This window comes from Charadrius vociferus, unplaced genomic scaffold (assembly GCF_000708025.1).
Source record: "Charadrius vociferus isolate BGI_N301 unplaced genomic scaffold, ASM70802v2 scaffold323, whole genome shotgun sequence".
NCBI classification, from domain to species: domain Eukaryota; kingdom Metazoa; phylum Chordata; class Aves; order Charadriiformes; family Charadriidae; genus Charadrius; species Charadrius vociferus.
The window spans coordinates 2,028,707-2,044,153 of NW_009647692.1; the positions used below are offsets into that span (position 1 = coordinate 2,028,707).

The 15,447-nt window shown below is 39.1% G+C and overlaps 1 protein-coding gene across 1 annotated transcript in view; it reads left to right on the plus strand.

Annotated features, from left to right (window-relative positions):
• Positions 1-235: 235 nt before the first annotated feature.
• The window catches only part of SYNRG (synergin, gamma), a 35,814-nt gene continuing 20,602 nt past the window's right edge, over positions 236-15,447 (plus strand). The window contains 10 exon segments of the mRNA XM_009881460.1: positions 236-320; positions 1,642-1,760; positions 3,653-3,783; positions 4,105-4,210; positions 4,811-4,922; positions 7,124-7,348; positions 9,819-9,896; positions 10,647-10,843; positions 11,808-12,056; positions 12,884-13,020. Coding sequence (XP_009879762.1) covers positions 242-320; positions 1,642-1,760; positions 3,653-3,783; positions 4,105-4,210; positions 4,811-4,922; positions 7,124-7,348; positions 9,819-9,896; positions 10,647-10,843; positions 11,808-12,056; positions 12,884-13,020 — 1,433 coding nt within the window. The 5' untranslated portion in view covers positions 236-241.

The following is a 15,447-nucleotide window of genomic DNA, read 5'->3' on the forward strand; positions in this document are numbered from 1 at the left end:
TGGAGGATAAGATGTATTTCTTCCTAGCTTTACAGCCTCTGATGGCACTGGCGGTGCTGGTGGGACTCTCCGGTGCTTTGGGGGATCCCTGTGGGGGGAGGCATTTCTCCTGCGGTGGGGTTGGGTTCTGGGAGACCTGCAGGAGCAGATGACTGCACTCACCAGAAGGCGGGAGGCTTTGGGTGGTGGTGCTGATGCGCAAGTTGAGGTAGCTTTTTCAGTCATTTGTATCTGCACTAAAATGACAGACTTTCATGTATCCTTGTTTTCTTCCCGCAGCTTCATGTTTCCTGTCGCAGGTGGTTTAGGCCCCCCTCAAGGTGTGTATCAACTTAACATTTTGAGCACAAAGTTCTTCACTTTGTTTAGATACATTAAACAACTTAAAATAGTTCTGCACTGATGCTCTGAAGCGTGATTATTAATTGAACTCCGTAGCTGTTTTTCCCCTTGAATTCAGTACTGGTAAGCTGACTCTCGCAACTCTATTTATAAAACTTTCTACGCATTGTTGAAGCAGTAGCGTTACCAGAATGCTAGATTAAAGATCTGGGAAAACTACATCTCTGTTTTTAGCCTGAATTTGCCTTTAAGATTTTTTTGTGTTATTTTGAGTGTGGTATTTAACTTCTTTATGCTTCATCTACCAGCTGTGTATACCCATATTGTGTGGGTGTTGCAAGATCTGGTAAATATTTACAAAGCACAGCAAGACCCTGGGACAAGAGTCACAACCTGTGTGGAAAGTATTAATACAATAGGAGAGCCTCAACCTTAAATTACCTTTGTTCTCATTCCTATTGCAGTGCTGTTTAATTAATGGAAAATACAGAGAGAACTTGCAGTGAAAACGGAGAGTTTTCTTATAAAAATCTCAGGGTTTGATTTATGGATTATTCCCAGGTGTGTCGCATCCCTGCTTTTGCCCGTGATGTTCAGTTATGTGTAGTTATAATGATCTCACGGTGTGCTGCTAACAAACGTGTGTTAGCGTATGTCTCCCAAGACAGCAAAATATGAGATACGAAAACGTTGAAACACAATCCACTTGGCTTTCTTCAGTAAATTAATACATTCCAGCTTTATCTGCCAAATTTTGTTGAAGTTTAGCTTTTACTGACAAATATTATAACCATTCTAATCTATGTAGTGGGCTAATTAACCCACAGACAAGTTATCCAGCCAGATCAGAGTGAGAAGTTGCGTTGTGAAATGATGCGTTTATTTCCCAAGACTTATCTTCCAAAGCTGCCAGTTTGTGAGTTTTCCCTTTCAAGAGAAATGGACAATTATCAGCACCAGTCAACATGGTTAATTAAATCTTGTTAATTGGAAATGACCCTTTCAAAAAATCATACGGGAAGAAACCCACAGAGAATGCCTAGGATGGTGGGAGAATTCATCAGCTTAGTTACTGGGAAAGCCCATAACGTTTCTTCCCTTAGACTGAACGGTGTCTAAACTAAGAAAATTCTGTGGCTGCCTGCAGCGTAGCATTTTTTTTTTTTTCTTTTTTTTAAACAGTCCATCAAGACTGAATTTTTTCCTTTCCTTTGCTGGTTTAGTAACAAAACAAAACAAGGTGAAAAAAGAAGTTTTAACATTAACTGGGAGCTTACCTTGTTTAATGTTTCATTGTAGGAATGATTCCAATGCAACAGCAAGGATTTCCAATGGTTCCTGTCATGCAGTCCAACATGCCAGGGATGATGGGAATGAATTACGGTTCTCAGATGCCTCCTGGACCCATGACCATGCAGGTGCGTGGCAGTGAAATGTCGACTGAAAGGTGACAGCTGATGCCATAGTACTCTCTCAACTGCAGTGGGCTGAGAGGGTGGAACTTGGCTGGAAAGTGAAGTGTGGGGATTAGTCCGTAGTGGGACATCATAGTTTATAGTATTCTCTTTGAAGATATTTCTGATAATTTAAAGAATTCTCCAGGTTTCGTTGGGATCTGGATAGAGACAGTGGGGGAGTTTGGCATACGTTACTCAGTGTTGTAGAGTAGAGAGAAATGAGAGTGTAGTGCAAGGACAGTATCGGTAATATTTAATGTAACTTGGACATTATAGCCCACTCAAAGATGTCAGAATCTGAACTTTCATTTCGTTGTACGTGTTATGACACCAAAGCGTGGTAAGAGAAGCATGGTCTCTGAACAGGCAAGGAAACAAAAGCAACAGCAAGATGTTGAAAAGCTACCAGATGCCACCTACTCCAAAGTGTGGTTAGTAATAGCACTGAATTGTTAAGTAACTATAATTCAAAACTCCCACAACATACCACTTCTGCCTTTTTAATTTTGCTGTGTGCTTTTTCTTCTTTTACTTTGGTTTTATGTACTTAACGTTAAGGTGGTGTATTATGTAGTATTTTAAATGAGACCTTTATAAGCTGATAAGAAGTGACTGTGTACACAATCTGATTGATCATGGCCAATTCACTGAATTGTTTTATCCCTTTGTAACTCAAATGCTGGAGTTAATAGAATTAAGTTTCCTGAGTGTAGGTGGCAATTCATACACTTTCTTTATAAATACGTTGTTCTGGGGAGCAAGGAATATCTTAAATGTGCTGTATTGTCTCACGCGACCGATTTTCCCACTTGTCCTACGTCCCGTGTTTCATTCTCATTCTTTTTCTTGCTTAAAGCAGCTTTGTATTTAACTCTGCTGTTGCTAATTGAAGAATAAGAATGAAATATGAGTAGCTAATATTATGTTTTCTCTCTTTTCATCTTTTGTTTTCTATTTAGCACCATATGTGCTTATGTACAAATTTGCACTTTGCTGAAATTTAATGTTTTGGCATGGCTTTGTTGCTAAATTGCTCTGTGACAAATTGAATTTATTGTATTTTCCCTTCCCACCCCCACCTGGAATTTATTAGATTGATTTTGTAAAATTTATAGTAGGAAGATGTTTTTATGAGAGCTGGTCTAAAAATAATAAACAGCTTTTGTTCTCTGCCTACGTGTTCTGATACCAAATGCAAAATGAATGGTAAGAAAAGTAAGTTATTTTCTGGCCCTTTCTATATTAGGCAAGCTTTGTTGCTATAACTGTACCAGAATATATTTCTCAGCAAATGTTTCTGACATAGGTACAGTTTATTCAGACAAGTCTCCTCTCGGTGGCTGTTGTGTGCTGTCTCCCTCCCTTGCCCCCCTGGATAAGCTATGTTTGCAAAATGATTAGCCCACATTTTGCCAGCGTCCATCGTTGGTTAGGAGTGTGCACCTCCAGCTGGGAATTTAAAAGTATTGTGCAGCCCCTTAGAATAGGAAACAAATAACCCAAGAAAACCCGAAGGCATGGTGCTGAACCACATGTAGCACTGTAGGATGCCTGTAACCTAGCTAGGTTGCATGGATTTGAAGTCCTGATTTTTGCATTTGACCAGAAGACCTTCCTGCCTTCTAAAATCCTTTAAGAGTTCTAACTCATTATTGAGAGGGAAGAGTGCCATCTACTGAATGACCAGTGCTTTGCTCTGTAACAGCCTGTGCTCAGACACTGCTCATCCGGCTATACTTAACGCTCTTAATTTTACGAGATCTATCTGGTTCTCAATTTGGCAGGGTGCAATTGCCAGTGGTTTGGCTTCTTCTGTGGGGGAAAAAAAAATAATCATCTTTATTTTGTTCTAGGGTGGCATGCCTTTAGGGCCGATGCCAGCGACTGGAATGCCTTACATGGGACAGGCTTCTTTCTTGGGAATGCGTCCAGCAGCCCCACAATACACCCCTGACATGCAGAAGCAGTTTGCAGAGGAACAACAGTAAGTTGACGCTTCACTGACTCTTGAAAAATTCTTATTCTTTAAGGGGGAGATGTAACCTGGAGGGGTGGTCCACACAGTAAAAATATTGATAGTTTCTTCTAGAAATGTAGTCCATTTGTTGTTGAGATCATTCCATTGCATTTGAAGGCCACCTATGAAGCTGGCAGTGGCTGTCATACAGCTCTGAGAAGGAGTAGAAATGTGTGCACCAAGCCACCTGAATTTGAGACAGAAGAATTGGAAAAATCAAGCAGAAGCTTGCCATGAAAACTGCCATGAAAAATCATTTTAAGATTTTTTTAAATTATTTTGCTTCAGGAAGAGATTTGAGCACCAGCAGAAATTCTTAGAAGAAGAAAGAAAACGGCGCCAGTTTGAAGAGCAGAAACAAAAGCTGAGACTCCTAAGCAGTGTGAAACCTAAGGTATGTCCTAAATAATAAGTGGGGGTGTTTCTTTCTTCAGTTATTTTTTTTAACAGCTTTTAATGGGCTGGTCTCTTTCAACAAGCAAATAAATGGGGAACTTACATGAGACATCAGATTACATCTCGAAAAGCATCTGGAATAGGCAGTCCTTTACACACTCTTGGTATAATGTAAACAAAGCCTAGTGTTGAAAATGAAATCAGCTTTTGAATAATAAACCAACCTGGTTTGTAACATTTGGGAACAGATTTTGTTTCTGGAATAAAGAATGTTTGGTCCCTTGTTTGTTAACTTTATCCAAAGTTTTGGATACTTGCGATGAGCTCAAAGGCTGCAAGAATAGAAATAGCTGAGTAAGGTTTGTATATTGTTCCTGTGCATAAAGCTATGTCTAAAGACTGAGAAACGCTGTTATGGTGTAGTCTGCAAAATAAATGCTTTCTAAATTTGGAAGTTATTGTTGATACGCTTCAGGAAGGCACTGCTGGAGAAAGAAGGGTTTAATCTAACAGCAGTCATTGCTCATTTTTGTGAGGATATTGAAAGAAAACCGAGCTGTTTTGTGAATTTTTCAAAATGTGTTCTGTGGTGTTTCAGACAGGTGAAAAAAGCAGGGATGATGCTTTGGAAGCCATTAAAGGAAATTTAGATGGTTTTTCTAGAGATGCTAAAATGCACCCAACACCAGCATCACATCCAAAAAAGCCAGGTTTGTCATTTTTCTCATCTTCCAACTGATAATAAAACTCTAATGTTTGAAATCCTCAGCAGGGGGAACTAATTCCAATAAGTATTTTATTTGGTGGAACAAAGTGAGTGGATTAACTGTTTTGTAAAATAAAGTGTCATTCTAGCAACTGTTTGCTTGGTCAGGTTATGAGGGTGAAATATGAGATATCACGTTAAGCTTTCTTTTAAAGATTTCAAGTCTTCTAATAAAAGATGCTGTCCTTAATGTGAAATATCATGGAAATTGAGAATGCGTTTGTTCTTTTCTAGTCAAAGCATTAATTAATGTTTTGCAAAGTGCTTTTGAAGGTGAGGAGTGCTATACAAGTGCTAAGAATGATCAAAACGTTGTATAATGACCTCGGTGTACTGTAACAGCTTTCTTGGGTACCGTTGCCTGGGCATGGTCAAACCAAAGCCTTCTGTATTCTCTTCTCAGTAATTACTGTATTTGTAACAATTACTACTAACGATTTCCTGTGGTGGGTTGTAGTATAGTTTGTTCTCTGTCTAGCCTGAAAGAAAGCTTATTTAGACAAGTTTTTTCCTGTAAAAAAAATGTTTATCTGTACTGTGGATTTGCTCTTTGATACTTTTTAAGTTACAGGTGGTTTCTGACAATTTTCTGTTGTCTGTAGATTTGCCCATCCCAAGTCAGTTCTGTTAAAATGGGTAACTATGCAAGGGATCAAAGAGCAGATTGTCTAAATAAGTACACGTTTCTTGCATATCTTAAGATATATTACTGAGCTTTTGAGGACAAAACACTCCTTTGAGGGAGAATGTCCCCCTGGTGCACACCCTCATTACATCCAGTTTGAAATATTACTTCTTTATTTGTTTTGACCTGGTCTGTTTAAAACAAACAGAACACTTCCACAGCCAGTGTTAGGAGTCAAGTTGCAATCAAAGTATTTACATCGTAAAATCCTGGGAGAGAAGATGCATGGCTGGAAGTGGCTGCTCAGTTTTACCTTCTGTTCGTTATACTGACAATAACAACGCTTCACATCTCTGTCAAATAATGCCTCCACCACTGTTTCCCTCACCCACTTGCCATGTATACCTAGTATTTGCCACTTTTCCTACCTTTCCACCCATGAACCTTTTTCCTCATCACTTTACATTGTGTGTTCATTCCATTTTACAGATCATCCCACATCATCCCATTCTGCTGTATCTGTTTCCCACTCTGCTTTTCTCGATGATGAAGAATTTAGTGACTTTATACAAGGGCCTGTTGAAACCCCCAAACTGGTGCCTCAACCCACCTCTCAGCCTTTTCAGCCTTTCCATTCTGCTACTGAGGCTGGGCAGCTGCTTTCAGAAAAGGCTGTGGTCCAGCCTCTCCCTCCAGCCCAGACTCCAGTGTTATCCATCCTGCATGGTACAACTGGGCAGGTTCCTTATTTTCCTACCTCTGCATCTTCACCCAATATCCATAAAACAGGTAACTCTGAAGTATCTTTTTTTACCTATCACCTTCTGTCATAGAGCTACACAGAGTCTTTACTTATTTTGTTGGATTTTTTTTTTTTCAGTATGGCTGAAAGAAGCAATATATAGGCAATTAAGCAGAAACCTGCTGATCCACAGGAAAAGATGACTTAAGTCCCCTTCTTCCTTCCCTTAGAACTGCCCTATAAAAGCAAGTCACATGTGGATCCAGAGATTGCTAAATATGCATATGAGTGATCTTAAGTGAATTAAGTCTTGTGTGCTATCATCTTTGTAAGTCTGTCTTGTAGAAAATGATACAGTTGAGATGGTAGTATAAAAAATAATTATTATGCTAATGTGGAGCACTTGCGTGCTCCCTCTCTTGGAGGCTAAATGGATGTTGGTGAGATTAACGTGAAGAATTTTGCAGATGTGAGTAGATATTGGACATTTCTGCTACTGATGCCTAGATGATTATGCAACAGTAATCCTAATACAGAAAATAGTTTTGTGTATTCATTCTCCTGCTTGTTGCTTTTTGTTAGTTGAGTTTGTTGTGTATGCATAGTAAGTAAAGGGCAGAATCGGGTGTTTGAACAGGGTGGTGCTATTGGGCTGGGACGGATACTCCTCTTGATAGCTCATCAGTGGTACCAATAATACCTTTCCCTTGAAAGTGTGGAATTGGGATCTGGGTGGTTAATAACAAAGTATAAATAATTGCTCCTGCTGTTTATTCAGGCTCTTCCTTGGAGGAGAAAGTCTTAGATAATGGCTCAAATGAATCTGAACAAGAGCAAAACAAACTTAAAACATCCGAAGTTGGGCACAAAGCCTCAGCTGCAAGCCAAGTTCATCCCAGTCTGTCCATCAATGACTGGGATGTTGTAGGCGGACATGAAAGTGGTGTCACTGCTGCAGAGGTGCACAAGGCTTCAGAACAAAACATAGCAGTTGAAGAGTGTGGTGAGCAAATGAAACATTTGACAGAACTTCAGTCTAATAAGATGCTGCTTGAATGCTAACACTCTGTACACTAATTCTAAGGCCAATCCTGCATAATTTTGCTCTGAATGCCTGCTTGAATAATATGTCAGTGCCTCCTGCTCCTTGCTAAAAGTATAACTATGATTTTTGCTCTGAACTTTTTCCATGTGAATTTACTGCTGTAATCACTTTTAACATGTTTGTTTATTCAGGTCTGCTGTTTTAAAATATTCTGTCGTCTTTCTTGGGGGGGGGGGAAGACGATTTGTGCTCTCTAAAGATATTTATTTTTTAAAAAAATATTTAAGGAAACTTATTTCTAAAGATGGTCAATATCATGATGGGTTTTCATCTTTTAACTTTGAGGGGATAAAATCTTGTTAGGTTAAGACTCTTAGCTAGTTAATACTTGTTTCCAAGACTTGTTGCTCATGTGCATTACATCTAAAACTCTCTGTGCTTCAGGGATCAAAATTTCAAAAGCTGGACAGGATGAAAACTGCAAGCAAGCTTTAGTTCCAATTTAGATTTTATTAAAGCTGACTATTGGCTGTTTCATTTTGTTTTATTCCAATCAAAATGAAATGTTTCTGGTGCACCTTGATTTAGTGCTCTGATGTTGTTGCACTCAAGGGTTATGTGAAACATGGGCTCAACTGTAGCCAAGTATGATAAAAATACACATAGTCCTTTGTGTAATCTCACTTTACTGGCGGGTGAGAAGAGACGGGGAAGGGGGAGAAAGCTCCTGGTCTGCAGATAATTGAACTGGGCACTTACTCAAGCAGTTATTTCTTTCCTAGACGTAGCATGACTTTTAATTAATAAACTCATGTGTTCCTGTCCTCAGTCATTGGTTATGATGCTTTCAAGTGTTTTCTTATCCACTATATTTAAAAAACATATTGGATGAAATTAAATGGTCTGAGTGGACATTTTTGATAAGTGGAGGGGCTTTGTAACACACAGTAAATTGCTAGAAGTGACTTGACTTTAAAGAATATACAGCATGAAATAGGAGCTGTTCATTTATTCATAGTTCAGTCAAACGCATTGTTCATTTGGTACAAATCCAACACAATCTGATGCCTGATTTTTAAGAAAAATGGTGGGGGGAATGGAATGAGGCAGGAAACTACCCTCATTGAAGAGTGTGAGACAGAGTGTGTTTCAATACAGCCGGCAGAGGAGGGTGTGTTGGAAGTGGTTATGTAGAGCAGCAATAGTTAAGCGTAGTTCCAAACGTCGTTAGGGGTGTTTTGAAGAATGAGCTGAAATACTTTGTGAGGAACAGAAGTTTAGTGGTTAAGTGATAATGCTGGAAAATGGCAGACCCTTACTCACCTGGATATTATCAAAGTTTTGAGGAAGACTCTCCTATCTATTAACTAAATATGGCTGAGAATTCCTTTTCACTTCTCATATTATTTGATTTTTGAGGGGGTGAATTTTATCAGAGAGATTCAAGGGTGAGAAGCAAGAATTGGTAGGATGCAGAAGTGTATGGAAGGGTGGTTAAAGCTGAAGAATCATGAGACTGGAGGAAGTAGCAAATTTATTTCGCTCGGCTGGTGAAATGGAAGGAATTGCTTATATTAAAACGTGCTTGGAGTTCTGGGATGATTGGAAATTAGACTGCAGTCAGGAGGGAATCCATGTGGAAGATGAGGAGATGCAAGGGCACTGGGAGAGACAATGAAATCTGAAATTATTCTGATTTTTGTCAGCGTTCCATCCAAGATGAGCATAAAATCTGCTCAGGGAGACTAGATAGGAGGTAAAAACCATGAGACCGAGGGGAAAAGTCCACACAGGAGAGAAGGAAATAAACAATTTGCAAGGAGAAAAGTGTGGCAGATCATGCTATAGAAGCCTGTAGTAGTGAAGGCGGCTGTGATAGCTTCTGGGTCTGAAGACTGGAAGCAGTGGGGCAATGGATACGTTTTTGTGAACATGGGGTAGGATCTTGCTGAGATTCAGTCTAATAGACTGGTTTTGGATTTCCCTGTTAAAGATGTTCTGGAGGAGCATTGCGGTTCTTATGGTTGGTATGAATTTGTTTGTTCCACAAGTAGCCCTAATAGCATGTAGTTGATGGGGAGACTAAATTTGATATGGCACAGAACTGTCGCTATGAAATTTTAAAGAGACGATGAGACTTGAGCTTCTGTACAACCACAAATTAAGAGGGAGGCAAATGAGGAGCTCCTTATTTCATTATGTATATAACTATATTCTTGCTGTTACTGCCAAATCATTCTAGTTATGTTGAAATACATATTCCTGCAGTATCTGTTTGTCCTCTGAGCAGTAATTCCGATCTAAAATCTTTGCCTGAAATGCTAAATGATACTGACCAGCTATGATCTAGTGTTTAAGATCTTTATACTCGGAATCTGTATATCCTAATACAACTGTCTTTTTTTGTTACTGAATGAAATACGTTTAGGAGTTGGAGTATTCCCTTCACAGGACCCAATTCAGCAAATGATGCCTCCTTGGATTTACAACGATAGCTTGGTCCCAGGTAAAAAAGAAAGTGGGCAATGTAAGGTGTGAATGTTCGTGTGCTTACCTTGCCTTTTATTGAAGTGTTATTCTTCAGTCGTCAAATGAATCTTATATCTTTGATACATTACATGTTTATGGTGGCTTTATCTATATTTGAAGAAGTATGGATTTTTATTCAAGCATGTTAAATGTTTAATCAAGAATTTGTTATGACAGAAGATTATGCTAGTAGAGGTTGCATTGCTGGTAATACTGCTTTCATGGGTAGTCTGTTTTTTGGCATGTCTTGTAATTAAGCAGGCTCATTTCTTAAGGTTATTTATCTTATATATGTAAATAACATAGTAAATAGAAAATTAAACACTGCAATAAATATTGATTACACTGAGGTTTAAATACATAAAGCTGTTATAACTATTATTTTATATGGATTATCCTGCAGTTTCATTAATGAAACATGTTTTCATGTTTTGAAGAGAGCATTAACTGTATTTTTCACAAAATATTTCTTTGCTTGTTTTAAACTTGTCTGTAAAGACTGTCCAGTAGCACATTTAGATGAAATGTGATGATACAATACAATGCCAGAATGCTGATGCCTTACCTGATGCTTTGAGCGGTACTAATTAGATATAATGTTAAGTTTGAGACAGAATAGAAAAGTGATGTTAAATTCACTTGAAAACAGCAGTTTTCGAGTCACTGCTAATACTGACTAATACTGACTGACTTTTGTCACCGTCTGCTACTGACTCCCTCTTAACAGAGTTGTATAAGAAAATTTTAGAAACCACTTTGACTCCTACTGGAATAGATACAGCTAAACTCTATCCCATACTGATGTCGTCTGGACTGCCCAGAGAGACTCTTGGACAAATATGGGCTTTAGCCAACCGTACTACCCCTGGGAAGCTGACAAAAGAAGAGCTCTACGCTGTCCTGGCTATGATAGCAGTCACTCAGGTATAACTAACTTACTGCAAAAAGGCAGTTCCCTTAACTGATCTGCCACAGATTGATTGCGTGTTAGCACAAGTAGCAGAGATACCACACCTGTGGTAAAATACTACTTCTGTTGAAGTCCAGAGAAGAAACTCCCCTTGTAACTTCAGTGGGATTATAATTTCCCCCGTATTTACGTTTCAGTTAGTCCTTTCTTTAGTGTCAGTTGAAGGTAGTTCTTAGATATACCTACCAAACACATGTATAGACATTTCTAGTAGAAAATACTGGCTGGTTTTCTTCTGTTGCATACACGTTTTCCTCAACCTATGTGGTTGCTGTATCCCTTAGTCTGCGAATAGCTAGGCTTGCTACCTCTCTCCTGAACCAGTGGAGCGTTAATTTTAGGCTTCCATTCTTTGTCAGCGTAGTGTCATCTCTTAGTTTATTTCTAAATACCAGCCCTGCATGAAAACTAAAGCATCTTGAGCAGTGAAGGTGGATGCTGAGGTACTTTGTGGGAGTGGTGGGTAGGAAAGATGATATAGCACACACAAGGTTTGGCATAGCTTTGCTTGCCAGTGCTTACGAGATTGGTTTACTAAAAGCCGAACAAGAATGCTGTCAAATACCTCTGCCCGCCAGGCTGGTATCATTGAACAACCCGGTCTCGTGGAAGGTCTCTCTGCCCATGGCAGAGGGGTAGGAACTAGGTGATCTTTAAAGTCCCTTCCAACCTAAACCATTCTGTGATTCTATTATTACCTTCTGTGTAACTCCAGCAGTTGGGGTGTTGCATACGATTCACTTATACAGGCTCTTGATAGCATGTTTTGCTTTGGAAGGATTACTTGAAGCTTGACTAGTACCCTGCTCTTTCATGATTTCAGTAATACAAGCTAGAAACTGGAATGGAGAATGCAGTATGCCTTTTTGTTGATGCGTTCGTGTGTATGTGGTTGTCTTTGCTTTTCTGCCTTTGCAGAGGGGAATACCTGCAGTGAGTCCTGACGCATTAAACCAGTTTCCAGCGGCCCCCGTTCCTACTTTAACTGGATTTCCGATGCCGCTGCCTGCCACAGTGAGCCAGCAGCCGCTGATGCCCTCCGCACCGCCAGTCTCCATGCCTCTCAACATTGGGCCGGCCGTGATGGGGATGAACATCACGGCACCAGCGGGAGGAGCTGCAGCACAGCCTTCGGCAGGATTCGTGCCATCCTACCCGCCCAGCCAGGTTAGCTCGCTCTTCTTGCCTGGCAAATCTCCGTCGTCCTGGAAAAAGAATAAGCCTGACTCTTTCAAAGCTACGTAGTGACAACAGGCTTTGAGTAAACAGCAAAAAATGGAGCTGAAATCTAGCACGTGACTTCGGAAAACATGAAGTCACACCACTAAGGATGTTCTTTTATTTTTTCCATTTCTTTCTGGTCGCATTAGAAGAGGTACAAAAACATTCCCCATTACGGACTAATTGCATTGCAAAAGGATTGTAGTTAGGATTTTGTAATACACATAAAATGGAGTTTTAGATTAAACTACGCAAGAGACTATTAGCTGGTAGAATAAGTCAGACTTTTCAGGAGGTGCTGAGAACTATGAAATCCTTTAGTTTACAACACTATCATCTAGACTATAAAATTTTGCGGTTTGCAAATATGGTTCATCCTTCTTCGGAAAATATTTTTTCTGGTGCTTTTGCTGTGTGTATTGATTTTTAAATTATTGATTGATTTAATTATTAATATTTGTCCTGTATTAAAAGATTACATAGCTATGATCAATCATACATTTAATGGGAAAAGAGTAGAGTTCCTCATTCGCCTGTTCTTCATGCAAACTAGTTGTAATCCTGTACACCTTGTGTTCTGAGTTGGGTGAGGTGGAGGCGGAGTAGAAACACTGACCGTGCTGATTTTACATGCTAACGTTGAAAGGTTTTTTCCTTCTTTTGCTTTTGTTTTTTTCCTCCTAAGTTGATCACACTACTCTGAACTGCTTTCATGCTATATGACGATTTGAAAAGACAACAATATAGCAATTTACATGTTGTTTGTAATTCAGGTAGTAAAACCAGAAGATGATGACTTCCAGGAGTTTCAAGATGCTTCAAAGTCTGGCTCACTAGATGATTCTTTCACTGATTTCCAAGGCGATGTAGCTGCCTCCTCCAAAACAGCCAGTTCACAGCACAGGAGCAGGTAGTAGATCTTTGATTTCTACCCCTTCAGTATTTTAGAACCCTTTTGAGAAATGACATTTTTTCCCCTTTTGTGGGTAGCTTTCTAGCCTGTAATTTTCTTCTGTCACCTGACTTCTCTTCTGACAGTTTCTTTTGAAGGTTGTTACAACTACAATTAGGCTTTCCGAATCAAAAATGACATTTGATGTGCCATAGGTGGTTGGCCATTCTTTAGCATTCTAGTCATCATGCTGAGGTAAATTGCGTTTACAAGGTATGGGGGATAGATTTTTAAGTGTTTATACTACGGCACAGGCAATCGAAAGTTACTTCATACTGTGCATTCAGGCGAAAATCTTACATAAAGCTCTTCAGGAAAAAATACACTGGGACAGAGGAGTTCTGCATTTGATGCTGTGTGCTTCCATTAAAAGTAGGACCCCATGTTTGTTGGAAGTAATAGAAACCAGTTGCTGACGTCAAGGTCTTTCTTCAAGCCCTGAATATGGACCCCAAAATTCATGCAAAGAGCACGACATCACACTCTTAAATGACTGAGCACTCCAGTGGACAGGGTTTTTGTTATTTCTGTCATTTCTCTGGCTAGTGCTTAAACTTTCAATAACTGACTATAAATCTCAATTGAAATCTCATTCAGACTTCAGCAATCTTGGCTTTTCATTTGGGAGACCGCTAAAATGTAATTCCCCATCAGGCAAATTTTGTATAACAGAATAAGTAAGCAGGTTTATTCCCTTTGAGAGTTTACAATTAATCCTTCAAAGTCCTGTGATTACAAAAATTCAGTGTTGTTTACTGCACATGGCAAACTTTTCTGCACCTTCCAGGTGTCTAATTGTAAACGTACAAATTTTTCTGTGTATTGAACTGACTGTTCTCGGTTGCAATTAGAACTAGCGCTTTCCAGGTAAGCAGTGATTACCAGTTGCTTCCTCAACAGTGACATCAAATGGCGATACTAAAACAAATTGTTCTGTTACACTGTGCCTAACGGCGTTCTGTGTAAGAAATTTAATTTTGGTGATGTCAGTCAATGCCACCTGTATCTGAAGATACAAATAAAGATATGCTTAAAAGAGAGTGTTAGACATCATTTTGCAATTAAAGCTATTCTGTTACTGAAAGTTTTAACAGAAACATTGTTTGTAAATTCCACAATGGGAAGTAAGGGATCGTTTAAAAAAAAAAAAAAGTGTTTCTTTTTTACTGCAGCAGTTCTCTTTATTCAGTTGTAAAAGCGTTCAGTTTTGAACAGAATGTTACAATGAGCTATAATCTAATTGCTTATGGAGCTTTATTTAAAAAAAAGCCATCTGTAGAGTACAGATGATTAACCATTACATTTGCCAAGATTGCATATCTAATAGCCTGTTTTGCAGTGATGTGAAATTTAATTATGTTACCATAAGCTATATTTTTTTGACATCGCGCTGTCTGTCTGCAAGCATCGCAGACCGTCATTAGCACGTGTGCGCAAGTGCAGGGTTTGTATGTTGCTTGTAGGCTGCTGATAAGGAGATTTAAATGGCTCTGGAAAGATTCTTGCTTCAGGCCAAAGAACGCCATGGAAATTCATTCACGTTTTCAATGTGCATAGTATTGAATGACAGAAACTAGACGTAAAATGCATTATGCATCTGTAAAGGATGTTGTTCTGTAGAGCTGCCAAGGTCTGATAAAGGGGGCTTGTGTGGAGGGCAAGCAAAGCTCTCGCGGAACGTCTTTTAAATCTTACAGCAGTTGCTAACACGGTGTTAGGTTATTATGGCAGTTTTACTATATAAAGTAGAGTGTGTTTATGTGCAAAAAGATTTGCTTGTGTAACTGTGGTCTAATCCTTATTTTGCTGATTAGACAGCTACCTGAACTTGCTGGTCTGCACTGACAGAAATTCAAAGTTATCCTTTCCTTCCTTTTGAACAGTGGTTCCGCTTTATTCTCTTAATTTTGCAATATGTAATGAAATATAATCAAAAGTAGATAAGCTGGAAGTATGGAGCTGGCAAAATCTCATGCAGTTTTAACTCTTTACTGTATCTAGTTGTATCAAGGAGAATTGTCCTTATGCTGCCCCGGGCAAAGTGTTAAATTAAACAGCAGTGATTCCAGGGTATGCCTGTGTATTCTCTCCTGGGCTAAGAATTCCTGTGGTCTAAAGTTCTGGAGTGTTTTGTTCGTGTTTTGGTATCAATTAAAATCAAGAAGGGTGAAAATTGACTTTTGGCCTAAAGAAATACGATTAGGTGAGATGAAGTGCGAATTCACCCATCAGTTACCCAGCTGCCTGTTTACATGCTCTTAATTTTAATAGATATTGAGGTAGTTTATATCAGGTTCTTGATTAAGAACACTTTAGGGTACAAGCTTAGGTTTAGTGATCCAAATTGTGTAGTCATAATAAGAGGCTCCTCTAAGTAAAACCTGG